This window comes from Cyanistes caeruleus, chromosome 3 (assembly GCF_971803275.1).
Source record: "Cyanistes caeruleus chromosome 3, bCyaCae1.hap1.1, whole genome shotgun sequence".
In the NCBI taxonomy this organism is placed as follows: Eukaryota; Metazoa; Chordata; class Aves; order Passeriformes; family Paridae; genus Cyanistes; species Cyanistes caeruleus.
The window spans coordinates 34748425-34765757 of NC_141703.1; the positions used below are offsets into that span (position 1 = coordinate 34748425).

Below are 17333 nucleotides of genomic sequence, written 5' to 3' on the forward strand. Positions count from 1 at the left end.
ACCAAGCCATTATTTAGGTAAGCATTTGTACTTTTCCCTCTGTAACTAGAGGGAGAATACATAAGGATGTAGAAGTTCTAAAACATGATAAAGCCTCTTATTTCCCATTTCCTCCAGACCCCTGTCCCTCAAAATCTTTCTGCAAGTCTGAAGGAAACAAGGCAGGGAAGAATACTTTTTATGGGCCAATGTTTCTATGGAATCTGTGTAAAAACATTGCACCTTTGTTCTGGAGCTCTACCACGAAGAATTGTTCAAACATGGCAAAGATGATTAATATGCTGCAACATCTTAGGCAGGAAAGCTTATCCTACAGGTGGATCAAGGAGTCCAGGTGTTTGGAAAGCTGTCCCCTGCCTCCTCCAAGGATTCCAGAATCACATACTGCTTCTGGACCTTTTTCAAACCACCTTCTTAAAACACCTGGGCTCTCTCAGCTCCTTCTGCTAAATCATGCCATGGGGGAGTATTACATATTCCTCATGTGTGCCTTGATATAACTCACAAAAATAAGTGATCAATGACAATGTGAGAATCAGGCATTCTCAATTAAGATCATATCAGCTCATAAAATAGATTTTTTTTTTCTTTTATGCTTGCCAATTCTTAATTAAAACAGGTAAAGTAAACATGTAAGTGCTGAAGTTGAATTTGGAAAGGTTGAAATCCCCAAAGACAAGCTTTTATTGACATGTTACAGAAGAAACAAAATATTGCTTTCTTTTTGAGTTTTCACTTTTGACTTACATAAGAAAATATTAATATCTAGTCAAAATAAGTCTCAATTTATTATTCTCCCTATCCTCACATAGTGAAATGAAGCTGTTAGATCTTCACTGTAATGATAAATAGCACATTAAAAAAAAAAAGTTCATAGAACAAAGCATACTCATGAATTCAGAGGCTGAATTGGCTGTAATTAAAAGGACCAATATTTGCTCATCTTTAGAAACCATTCCTGTATCTCATCCACGCTGCTCTGCTTTCTTAGACTTTCACAAAATGAACCAGGATACTGAAATGACCATTTAATCAGCAATTTATATCACTCTTGAAATTGAATATGGATATTCAATACCAACTGCTGTTCATTTATTGTGTTAAAAAACATGAAGGATCTGTGTATATACAGTTAATGTGTCCAATATAGCCAGCAGCTCTTCAGTTGCACTTGACCTCATAGTCATCCCTCAGCTTTTGCTAACTCTTCCACCATTATTACTATAGGCATCCCTAAGCTTGGATCTTGAAACTCTCCCTTGTGAGATAAAAATCCTCTAAGCCATGAAAGAGCAGCTCAAAGATCTTACATTTATCTAGTTGTCTATCTTCATGTTAGTATCTGCATCCCTTTTAGATCAATACATCTAGGTTAAAGGCACATGTCACAGTATTCATAAAAACCTTTACAAAGTCTTCTGATGTTCTTGCCGGCAGCTCATATTTCCCTGACTCCTTCTCTTACTCCAACAAAAAGGAAAAAAAGCCTCCAAATTTATCCAACTTTTTCCTACATATTTCCTTGCTGCTTTCACTTAAAATTAGCTTCACTTTCCAGACAAGGTTTCCAATCAGTCGACGCAGCATTCCATTGCTCTGTGTCTAACCGCTTGCTCTTCCATCTTCTCAGTAGGCTTGACACCCACACACTGAGGTAGCTAACACACAGGAGAACTCCTGAATAAAACACCCTCTTTCCAAAGATACTACACAGCAGCAGCAGCTGGCATCCTAGCTACGTTCTTGGTGCCTTTAGCTCCTTGCCTTTGCAACCTGCAAGCTTCATTCTTCAGTTCCACAGAGCTTAGTACAACTGCTGTTATAAGATGGGGTTGATTTGAGGCAAAGGCACTGCCTATTTCCAAATCATGATTGTCTGTTTTATTTGAGCATTTGTTGTTCTATATACACATCACTGGAAAAACAACCAACCAACCAACCAACCAACCAAAAAAGCCAGCCCAGGTTTTCAGTGTCAGGTTTGTTTGGACCCCAAGGAGAACCTTTCTTTATCCTTTCTTTATTCACTTGTCTCTAGGGCTGACTGATGGTCCTGTTCACCAGGAGCAGTCATCACCTGTACCTGCTGCCAGTTCCGAGCACTCTCCAGAGAAACACAGTGGTTCATTTGCTTCACACCCAAACAAGTGCTAGGTGCCAGGTGTTAGGAATTTTCTGTAAAGCAGGCTGAATAGACAGGTGGTGAAAGTTGCTGACAACACAGAAATATTTAGTTTAACAGAGGAATGGGAGGATCATTAGGAACTTCCTGAAAGACGGAGCAAAAGTGGGCAATTAGACAACACTTAAGAGGGGAATGACTGCAGACATGTGCAAGGTGTTTCTCCTGAGCAGAGAAAAATAAAACAATGTCCTGGAAGAGTGTGACCTCTTCAGAATAAGAAGCTCATTAAAGGAAGGACTGCAAAATGCCTGCAATTGTGTGTATATGGCAGGCAGGGGTGTATACTATAAAACAACTAAGACCTTTGATTTGTTGCCTGTAACTACCATGAATAAAAGAAAACAGCAGTTACAGAGACTATTTTTGGCTTGATTTCATCCTTAATAAAGAAAAGCCTGGTTCAGCCTTGTTGCACTGGAACAGAAACTGTTGGGAACGCACAAGAATCCAGCTGCTTGTCAGGCAAAGTGTAGACAAAAGGTGACTGAAACCAGCTAATAGCCAACCTTTACAGGCTACTCTCCCTGCAAATTAGTCTGGTGCTATGCAGTGTTTTCTAAGCAGTCAGACTGATTAGCATATATGAACTCTGGCATATACAGAAATCACACCACTATTCAGTGCTACACAGCCTAAATAAGGGTTTAGAAGCCTTCAAAAAAATCTTTGCAATTAACTGTAAATTCATTGGAAACAAAAATACTACAAGGCAGGCATTTTAAAATATGTAGCTGAATTACAGTTCTTAGTGACTGAAGAAATAGAGACATTTATTTTGTGGGTGTTTTAGTAGCAAGTGCATGGTGGGAATAACAGCTGCCTGCACACTTATTATGATTCAGATTTGAAGAGCTGTGAGACTCACCTCCCAGAACAAATTTACGGCCAGCTAGGACCAAAATTCAAAAATTCTTGCCTTCCTGAAGTACCTCTGAGTAACTGTCCAGAGAATTACTGGAATTGTCACCTCCCTGATAAATCTGAGGCAAGCTTTTAATTAAGGCAGAACGTTTGAAATGATGAGGTAGAATCTCTGATTAAGTTAAAGTCAATTGTAAGTTTACCATTGTTTTTAAGAAGACATGGAATTGCAGCCTTAAACCCCTTTATTTAGAAGGCCATAATACTCCTCCCACAAGGGTTAGAAATACATGGATGCAACAATCAAGTAGCTTTGTGAGTCATATTTATTGAATGTAATCATACAAACTGTTAGGTACAGAATACTCACCAGTTCTTCATAGTCCTGGATAAGTTCTTTTCTGACCATAATATTATATTTATTTTCCTTTAATGTTCACTTTTTAAGGAGTTACTTGGCCCCTAGCAGGGAAGTGTACAGGTCAACTTAAAAGGAAAAATAAAAAAGTCAAGAAAGGAAAAGTAACATTAATGTTTTGGGGTTTTTTTTTCTAATTCTATCTTCCTAAAGCTCCAGAGTGGTTTCAGAGATTTCTACCTGCTTTCTGTTCATGTCCAGAATGACAATAAAACCACTAAAACAGCTTCCCAGATTTTAATAATGCTTGAGAATTGTGTCAATATATGCTGATAGAGGCACTTCAAATGCAACTGCCACAAAAGAGAGGGGGAAGAAAGAACAGGGCTTCTAACCTCAGTTAGAGTGGCTACAGTGGTGATCTGTAATGCCCTTTCAGCCTCTATTGTACAAAACATATAGAGCAGTGTGAGTCTCCAGTCCCTAAACAGCAGGAGGAAGCTCTGCGCCTCCCTGCCATGGATGGAGGCTTTGGATGTCCTTCCTCATAGCATAACTCAGGGGCTTTCCTTCCCAACTTAGAGAAGGAGAAAACATTTATCAGTGCAAGGGATGAGCAAAAAGCTCCCATGTCAAAGGCAAATGAGAGCCACACTGACAAGGAACTGGCTGGGGGCAGAGATCAAAATACAGAGATGGATAAGTAAAGGTTAAGTTCCTGCCTTTAAATTTCTGTGTCTGCCCACTGATACCTATTTCTGCCTTGCCTTTGGCAGCCAAACTCAGAATTTGTAGTTCTGAGATATAAAAAAAGGAAGCCAGAAATATTTAGAGAAACATACAGGACTTGAGAAGGAAGGTTTGGGAAAAGGACAGAGGGATGGTTCAGTGGGAACATAAATGCCAGGGAGACATTGAGATGAAGAGGGCAGGAACACAAGAAAGAGGAAAACCCATCAACAGCTATTTCATCCCCTTCAGAGAAAATTAGCTTAATGATACAGTCACTCTTTTCTGCTTTTCAGTTGAATAATAATGGAAGTTATCTTTCAGGCTTTTCCCAAGGCTAGCATGATACCTCTTCCTAGGACAAAAACACCCACTGGACATAACATGTCACTCTTACTTTGTGTTTTTTAATTTGACAGCTTTGAAACTAATTTAATAGAATAGTTGCCAGAGAAAAGATATCATACAATCTATATCATTCATGTGGACTCTTCCAATCCTGTATAAAATTAATGAAGACCCTTGTTTCTCGTGGTTGGGCAGTAGGTCTATGTCTCCATCTCAGAAACCAGCTAAAGAAAACCTAAAAAAAACTTAGCATAGTGGATGAAATATGGAGAATAGTAAATCACATTGCTCCATTTAAAAATGTGCAATTTTTCTGACTGTACAAGCACCATTAATCTGGGATTATTTTTAAAATTGAAAATGAGAAAGCACAATAAAACTACAGGTCGTTCCCACTGATTTTTAATGTTGGCTTGCAGTATGCAAACCAGAGAACACAAAGCAACTCCTATGAGTACATTAGTACCATCTTAAACATAATGTGAAGCAGCCAGATATGTGCTACAAAGCTGTATTTTCCACTCTGAAATTTTTATTTTTTAAAGAAAGATGGAAAAAGAGAGATAGAGTAAGGAAAGGAGAGAAAGAGTGAAAAGGAGAGAAAGGGAAAAGAGTGACAGAGATAGAAATGAAAATAGAAATGTGCCAGGAATGTTGAACACTTTGGAAGATCTTCAGAGAAGACAAGGAAAGTTAATTATATAGAATGGAAAGGAAAACACACAGTTTGACTCGATGGAGCATTAGGGGGTAATATGCAAGCTGAGAGCTAAAATAAAGCCTTTACCCTCACACATGCTGCCTGGGGGGGTTAAACAAGCCTTGTGGGCACTGTGCTAGCCCAGCTCATCCTTGCAAGCAGGTATGGCTGTGAAAGCTGTGTCACTGCTGACCAGGACATGACTCTCTGAGAGTTTCTCTAACATCTTGGTGTAATAAATGCAACTTCCAACAATAAAATCCTGAACCATGAAGTGGCTCCAGTTCTTTATTCGGGGACCATTTGCTCAAAAGTCTGCTTAGCTAAATAAACACTCAGCACATAATATTTTCTGGATATGATCTTATGCTCCTTCAAGTCTTTGAAGCAGCAACCTCTTTCCAGATTCTTCCTTCTGTCTTAATTTTCTTCATCCTTCTTGACTCCTTGTGTTGATTTTCTCCTTAGTCACTCTTTCCTCTCAACCTTTAGTATCTCCCCATTTTTTTGGCTTATTAAAGTGCATGTTAGTGTCTTAACTGTCTATTTTGGATTAAATTTAAAACTCAATTAAAAAATATAACCATTTGAAAAGAAAATGGAACATAAAATGTAGAATTCATGTTGTGGGGTATTTTCTCCTATCATTCTGTTATCTGTTTTCCTTTTTTCACCCATTTTCTCTCATTTTATGTGTCTGATTCAGTCACTTTTTGAACACATTGGTACATATTCCTTTTTATAGCATCCATTGCAGTAGAAGGCTGATTTTTATTTAACTCAAAGATTAAACTATATTTAAAAAAATATTATCTGAAATGAATCTGCAAAATCTGCAATTAACCTGCAAAAAAAGATAAATTCTTTTAAAAAATGTCTCAAAAATAAAAAGGGTCAGTAAAAAATATACTTTTCAAGTAAAAGAATAATTTAGTGCTGGTAGCATAAATTTATACCATCCCTGTGAGACTGAATACTCCTTATATCATCAGTGACATATAATCTCACCTGGTGCTAAAAAGGAACTGAATGAAAAACATCACTAATTTCTAGCACCAGAAGTTGATGTGTTTTAAAAGGCTGCTGCAATGGCAGCTTGTGGAAAGGGTCCATGAAGCCAGGCAGCAGGGAAAACACCACCTAGGTCCATTCTCCATCAAGCTGCAGAGAACAGACTGAGGCAGGGACCCACAACCACTGTTTCCTTTCAGCCCCCACCCACTCCTTACACAACTGTGCCCCATGAATCCCCAGGCTGCACTGGATCCAAATTCCCCAGAGCACAAGAAGGAAATTCAGTAAATCCCCTGTTCTGTCCTCATTTTGCTGCCTTACAAATCCCTAAAACTGGGGCTGGCAGGTAGGACTTTTCCAGCTGAAATGCAGGATTAGCCATTTTGCATCCAGCTTCTGAAAAATAACCCCCATGCAACACTTTGGAAGCACAAAAGAATGGCTTTATTTCAAAGCATTATCTTCAGAAAATGAGGTAAAATTATATTTAAGAGACTAAGGATATAGGTGCTAAATTTTCACACAGCCTAAGAATGGTATTTCTGGACTACCCTCAAGAAATTACCTTTGGCACCAGCAATTTACATTACCTGATGAGTTCTTTGTCATCTAAACAAAAAGCAACAACAAAAAATAAATAAAATAAAATAAAAAAAAAATAAAATAAAATAAAATAAAATAAAAATAAAATAAAATAAAATAAAATAAAATAAAATAAAATAAAATAAAATAAAATAAAATAAAATAAAATAAAATAAAATAAAATAAAATAAAATACTAAGATGTCTATCTCCCCTGAAGACTGTGCACCCACTGCACAAGGCTGAGATGCCAGGCTCTGCCCCAGGACAGCCTGCCCACAAGGAGGCAGAGGCAGAGCCCAGAGGGGGTGAAGGACTTCTCAGCTGAGCTTGTCAGCTCCCCAAAGCTGCTGCAGCCACGATGTTCTGCCATCTCCACAAATACACACACTGCCAGCACCCTGGGGCCCAATGCTCACCAATAAATGCAAACATGGCCCTAAATGCTCTACTTCCAATTGCACTGAGATGAAGAAAAGGTTAATTGGATATGGGAACACTGCAACGAATTGTTCTCTTTTGCAAGCAAAGGCAAACATACTATTTTATCCTGCTGGGTGGAAACACAGAAATGGGTACTGCTTTCTGACTAGCATGTTTTTAGAGGTATGACTCAAGAGAGAATTAAAAACAAACAAACAAACAAATAATATTCTGTCTCTTGTGTCTGTAGGGCTGACTGAAAGGGCATCTGAAGAGGCAAATACAATACACTTATGTATCATTGGCAGTTGTCAAGGTAACTACAGGATTGTGAATACAGACTAAAAAGATGTTTCATATATCTTATAAAATAGCAGTCTTCTTCCAGCCACTTGAGATCACCTTAACTGGAGGAAGACACTAAGATTCTCAGGAGAACTACTTAGTATATCAGTCTTGTTCTATCCCCAAAAAGAACATTTTTTGACATTTCCATCTATTATCTATAGCTAGTGTTTGAAAGCATAGGCCTTCATAGCACTGGAGATGTGTTTTGTCTTCTACTTTCAGGAAAAAAAAGTCTTGAAGGAAATCCCATTTGAGGACTTCACATAGCTAGGGACAGAAAAATTATTTTTTGCATCAGCTCAAAGAAAAAAAAACCAGAATAAATAGGCTGATGGAACAAGGGTCCAGACTCACACAAAAGAAGTGTTTTCCATAGGATATTTCCATTTTGAGGCAATTTTTAAACAAAATCTTTTTTTTTAAACAAACTTTGGCAACATTTTCTTGTTAAAAACCCCATATCATTTATAGCATGCATTTGCAAATCAAAACAAAGCATTAATCAGCAGAAGTTTATTAATTCAAGAAGATTTCAAGGTCTAGATTGTAAAACAAAGATTGTTTTTTATAGTACAGCAGTCTGGGACATAAGAAACACAGTTAGGATGAAAAGTCTTTGATCTGGATCAGGCTTAACACAAACTGGCACTTTTCAAGTTAATCCCTTCTACAGAGATTCTGCACTTTCTCTGTGTTATTTTGTAGATATGAGTGTAAAAGTGTTTCTGTCTCTCTTTTGCCAATAAATACTCCCATTCAAGCAGACATATCTCTTGGTAAAATTCTGTCTTCAAAAAATTTGTTCCAATTAGGGCCATGGGTTTTTTCATGGACTGATTTTCAAGTGTTGAGTATAAGCTAGGAGAAAGCCTGCAATATTTTAGGTTAGAAAATTAACTTGTTACAAACATCCCATTCAGAAGCCCCCAACTGCCACGACAAAGTTTTGAAAAGGCAAAATTGTTTTTCTCCTTATATTATTTTTCCTTCCTTTTATTTTCCCTGATATGGATCAAATTCTAAAGGAGACAAAAGTATCATTTAAATGAGATCCATATTCCAGGAAGCTTAGTTGCTGTAAATTACTTTTTAAAAAAAAGGAAGTGAGCATAAGTGAGATAGGAGTAAAATGAGAGGAAACACAGAACAACAGCAAATCTTGCCCAGAGCCACGGAGATCTCTCTCCAACCACAGGCCCACGTTTTTCATGCTTCAGAGCTAAAACATTGGCAAGGATTATTTTTCAACTAGGTCAAAGTAAATGTTGGAAAGATGATTTGATTTATTTTGTCTCCTCAAGTCACATCAGTTGTGAAGAGCTACTCCTGCCAAGCAGCCTGAAGTCAACAGTAATCTTGGTAAGAGAAGTCAGTGGCAGAAATAATGTTAAAATTAAGTAAGGAATGAAACACAGCAGAGCATTATCTTGGGGAAATTAATCAGGTGGTGGTAACAGTTCACATCATCTTGTTTAGAAACAGTGCCTCAATATATGAAGAGAAATCCAAACTGAGACATGATTTTTAGGCATGCAATGATACTCATGTAAGATGTTTGGCTTAATTGAAAAGTCTCTAAGTATCTTTAGAAATATTTCTTTTTCTTTTTACAACCAAGGGTTTTCTAGCACCAGGTATCAGAAAAGATCATTAAAAAATGCTGGCATTACACACTTCCTGCAAGACTTTAGGCTAAGAAGGGTTTAGAAATGTACATGAGCATGATAATTTACAGTCAGATGATGAAAATGTGTCAGAGACTACATGCATTATGTAATCTTGAACACATTAAATTTGAAAGCTATATTTTAAAACTCAAGTCTTAAAAAAAAATATTAGTCTATGCCCTGCACAAAAAATAAACAAACAAAAAAGCCCAATGAATGAAAACAAGAACCAAACAGAAACCAACCAAACAAAACACACAAAAAACCACCCAAACAAAGAAAAAAAGACTCAAACAACAGCAACAAAAACAGAAACGGCAACAACAGTAGAATAAACCAAAATCCAAAACACCTAAAGAAAGAAGAATGGAAGTTGCTTCAGAGTCATTCTTACTCTAAACATCAGCATTCCTACACTTCTTCCCTTTGTTTCCACAGAATGTTTTTTTTTTTTACTTGCACAGATGTGATATTTTACACTGCTATGAAGGTCTTTTCAAATACTTGCTTCCCAAGACTGCATTGAGGTCAAATTATTGCTATTCCTATCACTACATGAACCTAAGAGTCTTAATATTGGCACTGTGTGAACACTGATACAGCTTGTGGAAGGACCTGAAGTCCTGGAAGCTGTGTATGCTACAGTACCTGTATTCAGGTCTGGACACACAAAGCAGACAGGGTTTTCATTTGGGTTTGGCAGCTGAAATTTGCTAGACTTACAAAGATACAGGGTGGCTGAGGCTGGAAGGAGATTGTCTCTGCTCATACTGGGCCACCTGGAGGTGGTTGTCCAGGACTGTATTCAGTTGGTTTTTGAACATCTCTCAAGACGGAGAATCTACAAACTCTCTAGGCAACCTGAGCTGATATCCAAAAGCTCTTATGCTAAAGCAAAAAAATATTTAAAAAAATTAAAAAAAACTCTATTTTTAATGGAATTTCTTGCATTTCAGGTTGTGCCCATTGCCTTTGGTCCGGCCACTGGGCACTGCTGGGGAGAGCCTGGCTCAAAACTCATTTAAGAACTGGGACATCTATTCAGAGCTTCAGTTCTTTTCCATTGAAACATAATCCTTGAAGCACAAATTAAATATGGGCACACTGGCATTGGCCCTTCAGAGGTGCAGAGGCTCCTCTCTAGCTGTACTTCCTCTGGAGCTTTGCCATACTGTAAGGATGGAGCTGACAAGAAAAGACCAGCACACTCAGGTTGACCAGCCTCTCTTGTTTGATGTGCAGCTCATACCTGGGAGATTGCTCACACAGCATACAGGTTCTGCTTATTCCAAGTTTACTTCAGCCCACGAGTTCTCCATGCTCTTGGCAGCTGGATCCCCAGTACAGAAGCCAATGCCATTTCCACATAAAATATTCTACTTGTTATAAGCAAATTAACTTCTAAAGCCCTACGTGTAATCCACAGAAGATGGGTCTATAAAATGTAGTTCTTGGAAGAGAAATATGAAAGCATTCCAGAGAAAAAACAAATTGCTTTTTTCTTGGCTTTGTCTTTCAGTATATGCTGGCAATTTTCTTGAAAACAGTCAAGGTCTGGAAATAGCTCACACAACCTACCTGCAACTACTGCTTGAGATGGGAAAAAATAATGGCATATTAAAGGAAGTGACAAACCCAGGAGCACCTTTATTCAGCCACTGCACAACATCATGACTCTACAAGTGCATACAAGAGGATCAAAATCCTGTAAAAGTCTGAATTGGGAGCTTTTTCCAGCCTTGAAGAGGCAATTTTAATTTGAAACTGCCTTTCTCCAGATTGCCTTCAGTAGGGCAGCACAATCAGCAAAATCCTAACCTCAGAGCTTTGGTGCCATTAGTCACACAAAGCTTTGGTGATTTACAGCCAGAAAATCATTTCAAGACATCTGACGGGACTTTGTTTTTCTGCCTACAGCTACACCTGTGCACTTCTTTGTCTCTAAGTTTCAATTAGAGATGATTTAAATAAGAGAAAATCATGTTTCCTAGTGGCAGAGCCTGTTAATGAAATGTGTTTCACATTTCCAATGGAAATGGGAATTCAGGAACCCAACAGGCAGAGCTTGTGCCTGCATTATGAATACATTTCACATTTGAAAGGCTTTATCTCCATCTCAGTATCTAGATAAGCAACTCATCTTCAACTATGTGAACCATATTCATATTGCTCTTAATTTCTGATTTGCCACACTGTTAACATGACCACTCAATTTCCAAAGTGTTTTAAGAAACCCGAAAAATAGGGGGTTCTCTACTGTTTTAAGTATCTGTAAGAACTGAGAGGGGAAATCTTATATCATGTTACACTGGAAGTCAAAAGGAGAACAAGAAAAGACGTAGAGCAAACAGGCTTAACAAATTTAACCATGATTTTGCATCAAAGAGTTATGTAAAACAAAACATAAAAGCAGGACAATTGATTTGAAAGCTTTTCACATAAGAAATTTTATCAGAGGGCTCTGGAGACACTTTTCTGTGGATTAAAATCTTCCCTGCTTAATATGAAGCAAAAAGTCATCAGCTGTACTGGATAAGGGACGTAAGTGCTGTGACCACAGAGAAAAAAGTATCAGCCCATACATCAGTTTCTTGGTCTCCAGAAAGGAGACTTCCATCCCTTGTGCATGGGGAGGATCCAGTCACAAACTTAGATTAAGTTTAACATATCCAATATTTTTTCAAAATTCAAGTATTTTCTGATGGCTTGAATATACCTGATAAAACCTCAGATGAGGCTATGGAAGGAAAAGAAATCTTAATGTTTAGGCAAGGTTCTTATGCCTGTCATCAAGCGACAAAGCAGAAAAGCTCTGCAGTTCCACAAAGAGTCCTGCAAAGTGGCATACTGTGAGACTGAGACTTCTTTACACTCATTCATTCCACCATTTTTGACTTTCAAGATGTCTTCATAAGCCTGGAGTTCAGCTGTACAACTCTAACTGAGGGCAGCCATTGACCTGCCAAAGCCAAGAACTGGAGATAATGCACCAGCATGAGGAAAGAAACCACACAGATGGAAACTGCACTGTTATTGTCAGGAAGCTCTTTTAACCAATCCTACAGGTCTTTCAGCATCAGCAGTGGTAGAGAAAGGATATTCCAATAGCAGGATGTGGTAGAAGAGACAAAGTAGCCACATTAAGTCTAGCCACAAGCCCAGGATGTTAAGCTTTTACAACTCAAAACTACACCACAAAAGAAAAAGCGTCACAAACAAGCATAAACTCATGCATGCTTATGCATACTTGTATAAGATATGTCTCAAATATAAATATTTTCCACTATTTTTGGCTGGTTGGATGACCACTTCCATAATGACATCTTTGACATGCCATGCAAAAGAAAAACTCCTGGCAGACATTTTTTCACATATTAACAAGGCATCAGTCCTTGCTGAAATGAACTCTTTGCTGAAGACAATTCCCACTAACATGCTGGGAATACCACCACCAAGTTTAAAGTTTGTGAATTTGGGAACTCAGCAGATGACTTCCCCTAGCCTGCAGGGAAAACTAACAACAAACTGGTACAGAGCAGAAAAAGCTGGACTGCTCTGTTAAAAATGGTGCCTGACATACAGCAAATGTTGGTGGAGAAACCACCCACCAGTTATTCTGTAATTACACATGGTGCGTGTTGGCTATATTAACCCTTCTTCTTTCACGTCAATTCTTCAATCTCAGATCTCTAATAAAAAGGAAAAAATCCTTATTTATTAGAAAGTTATACTACAAAAGGGAGCAAGAGACCTTGTCATCTCCTTATTCCCTGGCTGAGCCACATGTAGCATAAACATCTCTAGAGAAAGCTCTGGGAAAAAGCCAGGCATGTTAAATGCACATGAATTGTTTTTAAGACAATCCATCCTACTATTTGGCCCACGCTGTCTTGATGTGGGCCAGACTGTAAATGATACAATTTGGTTGCCACTGTGCTAACCTCTGCATTCTTCTGACTCTGAGGGAGAAAGTCTCTTCTTCCTTTCTCACCTGACTTCAAATGGAAGTATCATGAACACTGTGAATTTAGCTAGCAGTTTTATAATTGTGGTTTTATTTGAATTGCCGCAAAAATGTTGGGTGAGATTAAACGCAGGCTTCTCCTTTTGAAGAGGTCTACACTTAATATGACTTTTACACCCTCTTTTCTCACTAAATGTTAATTTTTTTCTCCTTTGACTCTAGTTGCAGCTCCAGCTCCTACACTCCAGTTGTGAGAGCCTTCCCTTGGTACTGCTCTATGTGATATTTATGCATAAAGTTTTGCTAATTGCTGATTCCATTGGCATTCATGAACCTATGCTGGAATGAATGAAGCTTTCATTCATGTTTATATATGAGTTTTAAACATTTGTATGTTTGCAATCATCAGGCTAGAGCCAGCTTTTATTTGCAGAGACATAAGCTGAGGGTAACTGAGTCAGGAGATATAACTTTATTATGTAAACAGAGAGATTCTTTTCCAGCATCACTGAAAGTTGAGTTTATTACAGAAACCTCCCATTTCTACAAGTCAATGGAGTTTGTTCACAACTGGTAACTATGGCTATGGCTGCATTAGCAAGCAGTTAGGATCAACAGAAGTCCATTTCTGAAACTCATTTTGCGCTGGGCACCTGACATAGGCACTTGTTGCAGGTCTGTGGAAGGCTTAGTTCAGATAAACTCTTGGGTTTTCCCCCATGCAGCAATGCTCTGTTACTGCTGAAACTCACCTCCCAGGCTAGTTCTGTCCACAGGGAATCCAAGCCAGGGCCTGCAGTGCCCTTCCTGATAGGAACCTGTGCTCAGCAAGCAGCCAAGAGCTGAGGGCTGCCTGAAAAGCACGCAACTGATCTAAGGCACACACTAACACAGACACACCCTATGTGCAAATTACACAGGCTTATCCAATTAGAATGTCTCTGAGGCAATCCCGAGCCATCAAGGATTTTCCCAGCCATATAATTGCTACTATTAACAACACAAGTTCTCAATTTAACAAATGGAAGCAAGATAAACGTCCACATCATCCTGGCTTCTCCTAGCTTTATGATTCAGGGTGTAGCAATGTGTTGCCCTTGGTCTTTTGGAAATAGTGCCAATGTGAGAATTTTAATGACAATGCAGCACTACCTCTGGCCTGTTCTGGTTATCTGAGGGCTGTGATCTCTTTATCATGGAGGAGGTTCTGATGGTTAAGCTAACTGGGTCTATCATGCCCCAAGGGTTTGTAGCATATTTACTTCCACTCCCGTGTAAGTCCTCCCTCCTTACACTTTGCACTAGGTTACCCAGAACAGGGGCCCAAAACCAAGAAGGAAACTTAAACAGTCTGGAATCAGCAGGGATTCAGTATTCAGAAGGTTTCTGATGTAGCACCAGGGGAGAGGATGGGTGGAAGGAAGAGGTGCAGTGCTACATAGATTTTCTGAGTCCTTTAGCAGCTCTGCTTTGTAGGGGAATGGCTGCAACTGCTTTCCTCTCCAGTACTCTACTCTCTTCTGGCATTGGCTCTGCTTTCCATGCCTCCAGCATGGGAAACCGCCTTCCTGTATTCAGAAGTTCTGTCCATCCTTTTTTCATGTCTTGCCATGCTTTTACCAAAAAAAAAAAAAAAATCCCATCACCTGCATGCATAGCCTTTTTATTACTGTCCTTTATCCTCCTCTGCAACTGTTAGCACATTATTGCTCATCAGCTGCTTCATAGGAACTACTTATGTGAATGCTTTGAATCTCACTTGTCCCAGAAGTAAGTACAGATTATGTCAAGTAAAACTACTTACCCTTAGATACCAGACAAAGCCCCAGACAGACAGTGGGCCATGACAGAGAAGGATGACAGTGCCTTAAAAACATTGTAATTACTTGCATTCAATAAACCTGGCATTTTCCCAGAGCTGTCTCTGGGGATGTTTGTGCTATGTATGGCTCAGCCAGGCAACAAGGAGAGGACAAGGTCTTTTGCTCCCTTTTGCTGTCTAACCTGATAGGAGATTCTCTTTGTTCTAAGAGATGTGAGATCTGGATAACAAACTGATGGCATCCACTCATGTTGTTTGTCCATAATAGCTATATTGTCCCAATCCTTGCCACACTGGCTGCCCAACAATAATATTTTGAGTAGTTCTCCTTCAAGAGTCTGATGTTCCTGATGACAGCAGTTTCTGGAAAGCAGTGTTTTCATATGGGGGCATGAAGCTCAAAGCTCAAAGAAAAAGTAGGGGAAAAGGGCCAAGACAACCAATAATGGTTTTAAGCAGTGATTAAACAGATTTTGAACTGTAGCTTTTGAAAAGGTGATGCTCTTGCACAGCCCTGTCATGGTCACAGTATCTACACACACATCCTATTAAAAACAAAGCGCAAATTCATTGATACACAGTAACACAGAGGTGGCATTCACTTCTGCACAAGTCTTCTGTACAGGATGTTGTACTTGTAAATACAAATTTCTCTCAATCAGTGAAAAATTCTGAAAAGACAATACTCTTCCAAATTATTTTTAGGGCAAACCTATCAGGGCCTGAGATTACTTAACCTCAGTCAAAATAATTACAATGAGGAACAACTTCAGCCAAGTTTAAATACACTTTCAGCTTCCTGAAACTGACATCTGTATCTTAACAGTTTATAACTGAGGGCTATAACTTACTTTACTTAAAAAAAATCTAGAAATGTTGGAGTGCTAGAAAAGCCTGTGATCAAGCAGAAGGGAGAAAATAAGATGGGCCCTGGTTTATTCAGCTTCATGCAGGTCATGTGACATAATTAATTCCAACTGGTTTTGGTCTCTGTACATAAACTTCCAGCAAAATATTTTAATGATGTAATAATTACCTTTTTCCTTTCATGATCCTTCTAACTATGCCTTAATTTATGATGCTTTTAACTAGCAAACATGTATCCTGAGGCTATAATGGATGCACATTTATTTAAGTCAAAAGATAAATCCTAATGAAAGGTTTTTTAACACAATAATTAACATGTATTTCGATCATCATAACAGTAATTATTAGAGGCACAAAAACCGAATCAGATCTCAGAAGAAGCCATGAAGATCCTAAATATGTTGAACTAGCAACACTGCCCTATTATTTTGCCAGGAAATGATACATCAAAGTGGCAGGAATGAATCATCATGCACCATTAGGAACTACACCCAATGACAAAAATATGAGCTGCACTAACCTCCACCATAAACTGCAAATTACAATCACAGAGCAGATAGAGTGGAACATGCCTTTTCTCTTAGTTATCAAGCTATGCTAACCATATACCTCTACATGATAGATCATCAGATAAAGAACAGAGAACCACAAAAAAGTGCGAATATAGGCATGATATAAAAGGTCCATTTATTGGTTTTACTTTGCGAAGTATTCTAAGCTCTTAACATGTCAAACAACCCAGTCAACCAGCCTTGATCTTTCAAAAACCTATTAGCTCCTAATAGGAGAAGAAACAAAGCACACACTCCTACCTGCTGTCATCCTCCCCTTAACAAAAGTTACTGGTATTTGAATTTTTTCCCATCTATTATATCATCCACATACACATCCACAGGCAGACTGTAACTTGCAGGCAACCCTTTTCTAGTGACAAACAGTGAAGTTAAACAAGGCTGAAAACAGTTATTTAAAAAAATCCTATGCATTTTACCCTTGAGTCAGATTTATTTCAGGAATTTGGTTCATAGAGTCACAGAATCTTTGGGGTGAAAAGAGACCTGAAAAAGCACCTGGTTCCAAACCTCCTGCCATGGGCAGGGACACCTTCCACTGGACCAATTTGTTCAGAGCTCCATCCAATCTGGCCTTGAACACTTCCAGGAAGGAGACATCTACAACTGCTCTAGGCAACCTGTTCCGGTGCCCCAAATTCTAATAAAAAAGTTTAGCAATACACAAGGGGACATCATATAAAAGGAGATGACAGAAAATGTAGTTTCTTAAATGAAAGGAAATAATATGGTACCTTTTCCAGTCAAAGTTTCTTCTTTTAATTTCCTCACCGCTTCTTGGCCATCATTTTCATTGTTTCCAGCTGTAAAAGGACAGGAAATGAAAAATTAGCAATGCAATCAATTCAAGGAGTGCCACTCTGAAGTGCCAACCCCAGTGTAAAGCCAGTATGA

General features: G+C 38.6%; 1 protein-coding gene across 3 annotated transcripts in view; it reads right to left on the reverse strand.

Annotated features, from left to right (window-relative positions):
• The window catches only part of DHRSX (dehydrogenase/reductase X-linked), a 161590-nt gene that overhangs the window by 94920 nt on the left and 49337 nt on the right, over window positions 1–17333 (reverse strand). For all 3 annotated transcript variants that reach the window (XM_086880725.1, XM_086880724.1, XM_086880726.1), the window contains exon 3: window positions 17174–17242. In XM_086880725.1, coding sequence (XP_086736851.1) covers window positions 17174–17242 — 69 coding nt within the window. The remainder of the gene's footprint in view (window positions 1–17173; window positions 17243–17333) is intronic.